Source organism: Ptychodera flava, chromosome 20 (assembly GCF_041260155.1).
Source record: "Ptychodera flava strain L36383 chromosome 20, AS_Pfla_20210202, whole genome shotgun sequence".
NCBI lineage: Eukaryota > Metazoa > Hemichordata > Enteropneusta > Ptychoderidae > Ptychodera > Ptychodera flava.
This window is the reverse complement of record NC_091947.1, coordinates 9,797,335-9,805,515: the sequence shown is the minus strand read 5'-3', so window position 1 is coordinate 9,805,515 and position 8,181 is coordinate 9,797,335. Positions and strand designations below refer to the sequence as shown.

The 8,181-nt window shown below is 39.7% G+C and overlaps 1 protein-coding gene across 1 annotated transcript; it reads right to left on the bottom strand.

Annotated features, from left to right (window-relative positions):
- Nucleotides 1-2,001: 2,001 nt before the first annotated feature.
- Nucleotides 2,002-7,820, bottom strand: LOC139119981 (uncharacterized). Its single transcript, XM_070683953.1, has 3 exons — nt 6,311-7,820; nt 4,714-4,980; nt 2,002-2,743 (listed from the first exon to the last, which is right to left on the bottom strand). Exons 1-3 carry the CDS (start codon nt 7,404-7,406, stop codon nt 2,430-2,432), a joined length of 1,677 nt encoding a protein of 558 aa, XP_070540054.1. The 5' UTR covers nt 7,407-7,820; the 3' UTR covers nt 2,002-2,429.
- Between the last annotated feature and the right edge of the window lie 361 nt (nt 7,821-8,181).

Here is an 8,181-nt window from a genome sequence, read left to right as displayed (position 1 = left end):
AGACAACAGAAGTCGAAGTAAAATGTGACTTGAAATGGCGATACAAAATCAGTTATTTATTTATTTATTTATTTATTTATTATTTATTTATTTATTTATTTATTTATTTATGTACTTGTTTCTTTGTGTGTGGTTTAGTTGCTTTCTGGTCTGTTTGCATCTTTCTGCTGTTTGCAGTCTCAGGTGCTGTCCATTTTCCGTCACATGCGTGTGTCTTTCCATATCTTACTGACTCACAATGCAATGAAAAATGTCGGGAAAATAACAACCTGGAGCTACGAAGACCAAAATCGAAGCGGCATCGTCGTTTCGTTTGAGTGATTATTTGAAATTTCGCCCCTGTGACATTTAGATCATATCGTAGGTGTAATTGCCAATGAGACATAATGTCAATCCCCTAATTTGTATTGTTACAAGCTCCTCGGATTGTATGAACCCCTTTGCTTGGAGTCAAAGGTTTTACATGAAAAGAACTATCCGAAAAGCAGAAAGTGGCACATCTTGTTTCTCGTGGGTCTGTTGCATTAGGTTAATTCTGAAAAACAGAGTTATCAGAGTGATTTTTACTTTAATCGGATGCTCGAAATTTCGGGACGATAATACCAGCGTATTTCCTCTTGGTTGCTAGGCTACTAAGTTGGTGGGAACTATATTATAAAGCAGCACAAAGATAAAAATCGCAAACACTTTTTGCGATATCAGATGCCGGAAGGCTTGCAACCAAAGCTTGTTCACAGAGTCGCTGTCGAAAAGGAATCCGCATTTTTCATGAATACGGGCAACTTCTGCTGTCAGGCTAACTAGTTCGAGATAGGACATCCATGCCTCTTGAAAAAAACGCTTTTGAAAGATATTGCAATTTACTATCACGATTTTCGCCTTGATGTATGATCGATCCTTATATATACAACTTCACTTGCTTTTCATACCAAACCGTTTGAAAGAAACACACTGGCTCCATACCGCGATCACCTTAATTCTCTGTAAACGATTCATGCACTTCACAGCTATATATAGTTTCCATGAATAATATAAAGTCTCGTGCTGTAGAATCCAATGTCAACCATAGTTTCGCAACACTTTTTTGTCCCAAACTGCTCCCATTTTTTTCCTCCCTCGCTACACTTGCACAAAGCAAACCCGAAGAAACAGGTGCACTGTTTCGTTAAATCGGTGCCCTTTCAGAAAAAGCAAGACACGTTTCTCTTGTAATCTAGCCAGTCATTCACAGTTATTTTTCATTGTACACAGCTGCTTTTAGATATTAGGCCTAAATATGGATTGCCCGTCTATCACATTTTATCAGCTTTAATATGGCAACACTTTCCTATAATGAGACTTTATGGTGTCTTTCACTCATTACTACAATAGTTGCTTGAAAAATAGCTTCTCCACCATTAACTGTAACCGGGTTTATTTTTTTGGAAACTTCTCCATCAAAAATTAAACAAGAGAACGTTTTCTCATCTATACTTCTAGAGTCCCCTCAAGTAGAATGTAATTAATGTGCAAGATAATGGTACACCATACATTAGCTTGATATTCCCTAACGGGAACACCTGTGTTCTTTTTCCTATATATAATGACTAAAATATAACAGTGCATTCATAAATAAGGGATGGTATAAAAGTCGCCTTGGATATGGGGAACAACAGAAGAGACGAATATTCTTCACAACTGTATATTTCGTCGCCATAGTATTAATCTCGCCTCTTTTTTTTTAAAGTATGTCACAAGAATATACCGCCAGTGATGAAGATCCGAAACGATAGTTTGATTAAAAATGATTGGAAAAAAGCAGTGTAAGTGATCCTTTCTCTCGCCTTGTAAAAACATATTTTTTGCCAGAATAAATCAAGTATTGTCATGTGACATTTTGGTACATTTATAATTTTGATTTCTTTGATAGGCTTACTGTGAACGTTCCAAGAAAATGACGATATTTCAGCGGTGAATTTGTATATTTTTACATACGAATCAATGGAATGGGAGGCTATGGCCTTAAGGCGCATTCTATCACTGTGACCAGTTTATTTTTATCATTTTTAAATATATCAACAACTTTGTGTACAGAGTGGAATGATAGATAAGTCTCTGGCTGTCAGTTTCACTACGGCGTGAAATATTTAACTGCACATATAGATAGTTGAGTGAACTACATCTGTCTATGTCTGACAAAGTATATTTAAATGGTAGGCTAAAAAAACTTATTCATAGAGGAAACGTGTATCAAAAATACGTCATGTGCAAAATCGCCTGTGCATTCAAGTCATCAACTCACGGGTAAAAGCGATGATATCTTCATAATCCAGTTTCACAACATTGAAAAAAAACCGAGCAAGCCATTTGCACACACAAGTTTACATCCTGTCATTTACTCAGATAGTTTGGGTCTCAAGAATCAAACAAATTGAGTGACCATGCCCATATCAAACTGAGAGCTTGCGTTTAGGGGTATAAGGCCAGAACGACTGTCCTGTCTCCAACTTTCTGTACACGTTATTGATCGTAAAGCACTCGTCTTTGCCATTGAGAGTAGACGCTATTTCTATTAGTTGTGGCTTGAAGGGACTGAACACATATATGACCGGGTCCCCCTGCGTGATCTCCGATAGAGCGCACACAGCGAGTTTACTCTCGACAAGAGCGTGAGTCATTTCTATGGAAACCGGGGAGCTTTCCTTCACATGGGCCACTTGTAGCACCAAATTGTCACGTGACTGCGGACGTACATCCACAACATCTGTAAAAGATAGACGTAGGGAAAATATATGTTACAAACATACATACATACATACATACATACATACATACATACATACATACATACATACATACATACATACATACATACATACATACATACATACATACATACATACATACATACATACATACATACATACATACATACATACATACATAGCTGTGTATTTTCATGAATATATAAAATGATTAGTTGATCTGTATATCGGCTCGGTGCCTTTTGACAGTAACACGAACCAAACAGCTTTTCCTGCTTGGATTAACACATATATAGGCGTTGAACTTCAATATTCTGACTAAGTGCTTGTTTTTCAATCTTGAAAATGAGTCAATATCATCTACAAGACTACTTCCATCACGTTGCTCCTATCTCATTTAAAACGCATCACTTGTACTTCCATTTCACAGATAATCTGTTCTTTGACAAAGCCGAGCGTCACCTTGGTGAATTAGGCAGTCTCATCACATAGATGGGCTTGTATTGTTAAGAACACGTGCGTGTGATTGTTACAGCGGGCACACTGTGCACTGACCGATGCAGTAAATCTCAATTTGCTGTTCGCTGAGGCGTTCACAGATCACCTCATTAGCAGCGAAACCGTCATGGAAAATCGTGAATTGGGGTAAAGAGGTTTTCGAAAATAGACGGGTACATGAAAGCAATTGCCATTCATATTTGTATTTTAAGTCCGCTATTCATCATCATTTTAGTGTTATGCAGCTCACATCCAGTTTGAATATGGCAATTGATGATAGCACAAAGTCTTGTTCAAAGGGAAATTTCTCTACGCTCGTTTTCTTCAAAGGCTAGCTCCTATATTCTCTCTCATTCTTAGCGGTGACAAGAAGCGCTAAATTAAACCTTATTTGTCTTTTTTTTTCGAAACTTTACATTTATCTAGACACAAGCGTAATTTCTCTATTTTAAGGGGTGTTTTTTGCATGTTTGCCTGTTTTTTACTTTAATACACATAATTTGCGGAGATTAAAAAGTACAGCGGGGTATATTTCATAGATCACAGACTTATTTTAGAATGTATAAAATCGGGATGATAAAAAATTCATACATTTTAATTGAATTATTCACGATACCCGTGAATTATTCATCATTCAACTCATAAAAAATACCTCAGGTGGAATTCTGATCCACTTTTTATCATTAATCTCGATTATTCTGGGCTGTAAACTTAGGCAACTGTAGCTGTACCCATATACAACAGTCCAAATCACTTTCTACATTCTTTTAGCACTGTTGAACTGCTATTTTAACGTTACCATAGTGTTATTGTGCTTCCTTTCACTACTGTCCACCAAATTCGTAAAACGGACATAAGCAATTTGCCCTTTTACTGACCGTCATATACGTATTTTACTCACGTCCTAATAGTCGCTAGGGTTCTTTATATCATACCAGTACATTGATGGCGCAAATACAGCGATCTGATTGGTCGAGACGCGAAAAGAACCATGGTATATTGGCGATATACCACGGCAAGCATGCGCGTGAGCTCTCAGTTTGAGTAAAAATCCGTTTTTGACGTTCAACGCCAGAATTTCAATATACTGTTATGATATAATAGCAATAAATCACACCAGCGACGGTATACCTCTCGATTTTGACCAGTTCAAGACATATATGCACTCGCTATCGCTCTTGCATATATGTCGTGAACTGGTCAAAATCTCGTGGTAATGACGTCAGTCGGTGAAACGTATATGAGCGAGGTGATTGAGAGATCAGACGACACAGAAGAGCGAATGACACAGAAATTGTGTGAAAAAGGTAGAACTAAAAGTTATGTCATTTATGTAGGCCCCTATGTTGAAATTTTGAATATTGGTTTGGTGGTTGAAAAATCCGAACTTCTTCTTTTCACGGCGCTGTGACGTAAAAATGAACCTGCAAGTACCCGGATGGGCCTCCGGTCGAGATTGGGTTGAACTCACCTTCGCCGTCATCTTTTATCCAGGTCCCGCTCGTGAAATTCGTGCACTGGCACATCATTTGAAACCGCTCTTCTTGCAGTTCGATAGTGTTCTTAGCCGTTTCCAACGCAGCACGCAGTTTTGTGCACAGGGCAAGGGCCGCTTTGGTGATATAAGTTATTGGAACTTGCCCCTCGTCGTGGGCCCTCCGGAGAGTTTCCTCACTGAGACGACGAAAGTCAACCACTTCAAGGATACGACTTCGCTCGGCGTCTGTCATATTGCCACCTGTATTGTGAATAAAACAGAGAAGGGAAGACACAAATTCACATTCGTGTTTTCAAATACTCGCAAAAAAGTGTAGGTCCCATGACTCAGTCTAGTATTTTAACGATTTTTCAGATATAACTTTCGTTATCAGTACAACGATTTAAGAACGAGTAAACTCCATCGTTGGTTGATAAGTTCAAGTAATATTAAATTTTAGTAATATTAAAGTTTGCCTCATAAGCCAGAGGATTGCTGTGTAAACAAGCAGTTGGAAATCACCTGATATAGTCTGTGTGTCAGAACAGACAGTAGAAGCGAGACCGTCTGTAGTTTCGGTTTCAACTTTTTGAGCTTTGATATTGAAAGATAAATGTCCTGGGAAGGAGGAATCAATTGAATATGTCGGCCGATTGAGAATTTTTGAAATATTCATGTTATGTTTTGCGCACTTTGAGACGTGCGGATTCAATATACGGTGGCCTCCTAAATGCAACATATGACATTACGTGATGAAAACGTTTCAGAATTCAATAGTCCATACAAAAAGATGTAGATAACTTCACCAAAGAAGAAGTGACAGGTAATTCCACATTTGAATCGGTCCACCGCGCAAATATCGAACGAGGGACAGTGAAGGACGCTCTGCTATGACAGCGGGCATATTTTGTTGCTACAGTTTTCACACTTAGGTGACAGTCTTTGGCATCACACTCGTAAAATTGTCATGCCTTATTCAAATAACTTTACGGTCTCGCAAGGTTTTCTGGGATATGTCTCCTATTTATATCTTTTTTAAAGGTTAATATGTTAATGTACGACAGGTGTACAAATGTTATGAAAATTAACGATGTATCCGCCGACGCCCTGAAAATCGGACAAAGCGGTTTCACACAGCTCACACAATCCTTCTCTGGTATTAGCGGCCTGGACAAATATTGACTTGTCATGTGTAGCATGTACAATAACGTTAATGACTTTCCGCCTCTCACAAGTATTTTTCTCGTCGCACTTTGGAAACAAATTAGGAAACTTTTTTCACGGGTATATATATTTCGTGGCACACAATCTTTTGTAAACAACGACAATTAATTGTGTGCGTGGAGCTTCCGTAACATATTTGCCGTCGAAAAAGTTTAAATGTTCAACGTTCGGCACATTTTAAGGAAAAGCTCAAATAATGTAAAAACGAAAAGACAACTATGTAGACAGAGAATCTGTCGGTACATTTCTACAACAATAACAAACTCTGTTAATCTTTGTGCATTGTACATGTATGTTGTAATCGCATGATTGGAGAGTGTCATAAAAGTAGTGAAAGGGGGAAAAACTTTCCAAAGATTACAGTTACCTGTTTGAAATAACATTCCGGTGACCTGAAATAAAAGGTCGTGGTTGGCACGGAAGTCAACAGGCAAACACGTCGCAACCTTCACAAATATTTCGGGGGTCAGTGTCTTTTCCAAGGCCAGCTCGTAAAGGTACCTATCTATGACCTCACAGACGACCTCAGGTATGCAGTTGACGCTGGAGCAAGCATACTGTACAACTTCCATTAGCAAGTCCGGAGACAGCTGTGTCAGCTCCCGCATTGAGAAATTTCTCAACATTTTCCCAGCCAGTTCCAACAAAATGGACCTACATTTGCAGTCTGTTTCAGTCGCCATTTTCAGTGCGTGTATCACCCAGTCTGTCGTGACTGCTGTTTGTAATGTTTCAACGGCGGTGGGAAGCTCGTAAAAGATAGAGTCTAATAAAAACGACAAACTTTCACTGCAAATTGGAACTTCAAGTTGGTTTTGTATGAGGCTAAAAATATGTTTCCCGGCTATCTTGGCCAGTGTACTTTTGGGAACATCTCTGTCACGAGCTGTGATTAACAGTTGTTGGAACCAGCAAGTCGGAATTTCTATCAGTTTGTCCAGCACAGTGTTTGATATTGCATCTTTCGCTGTCCTGGTGTCTTTTTCGTTGGACAACTTCCAAGCGTCTACCAGAGTTCGAATGCACTTCCCGGTTATGTCGATCTGCTCTGCTATGGGTCCCAGATCGCAGCACCCTTTGAAAACTTCAACAACAGGCACCAAGGTCGTGAACTTGGACGAGTACAGAACGTCCTGAAGGTACTCTTCGGTTTGCGATGCCAGATTTCCTGGTGACGTCATCTGTAGGTACTCGGCAGCACATCGAAGCTGTGCTACGTTCCTCGGAGATACCTGGATATCCATGTTATAGCAAAAGTCGGCAACCAATGAGAACACCCTGACGCCACCGGGGAAGTCCTTGAGGTGGACTAAGTCCTTGTCGACCATAGCACTCCTAACCAACGCTTTAAAGAAATCCGACTTTGCGTACAGGGGAAACTTGTGTAGCTGAAACTGGTGGGAGTCTACGACCACAGTTATGTCAGACAGCTCGCCACTTTGTCGAAATTTCCTAAACTCCATGTTTGCAGTCTGACAGCTTCTAAATTTTAACTCCTCGGAAATGTCTGTAAATACACACCCGCCTCTGAAGCGACTTATCTGGACTACAGTCCCTTGTCTGAACCGAACAGGGTTACGTACTTTCCAGATCCGAACCAGCTACTCTATTGTTGTCGCCCTGGGAGCTTGCCATAAAAGCATAAAAAGGAACGAGGTCCGCTCGGCCGGCACGCCGGTGAACAACAATGACCAGGAACAATAACTGAGCCCGCGACGAGGTCTTGAAAAGGTTTGACGTAGCCATGAAACTATTACGACGTATCTCTGCAACGCTAGTCACGGCATTGTTTACCTGGAAAACAGCCAAGCTGTTTAATCAGCGATACCGTACACCCATGAGCGACTGGTTGCCACCTATGGCAAATAATTGAACATGTTATAGCGAATAGGAGTCAGGGGTCGATCGTACACCTTTCTATTACGTCATCAAACGTATTAACGTTCCATATAGCCACATTCGTGATTGTAACTTTTCTGTTTTATTTTCTACTGTATCGAACACCGTCAGCCATTTCGGTTATTTAAGGAGCACCTAGCAATGAAAGAAGATAGTCCGTCAAAACTTGTGTCTGAGAGGCATGTTTCAGATAAATCTGCCAAGTTTCTTATTAAAATTCTTCTTTAAATAAAAAATTGAGGTGCACGAAGGTCTTGGTTTTGACTTGGTTCAAGTCTGTGATTTGTGAATGTTTGAGTGGAGTGAACGCAATGATTTGTATTTTGCTTTCATGTGAAA

What these genes read in the sequence shown, in the direction of transcription:
- LOC139119981 (XM_070683953.1), bottom strand. Translation starts at nt 7,406, where the DNA reads ATGGAGTTTAGGAAATTTCGACAAAGTGGCGAGCTGTCTGACATAACT. An exon ending in CGGAATGTTATTTCAAACAG is followed by an intron (nt 4,981 to 6,310) that starts GTAACTGTAATC and finishes TTCACAATACAG; the next exon opens with GTGGCAATATGACAGACGCC. An exon ending in GATAAAAGATGACGGCGAAG is followed by an intron (nt 2,744 to 4,713) that starts GTGAGTTCAACC and finishes TATCTTTTACAG; the next exon opens with ATGTTGTGGATGTACGTCCG.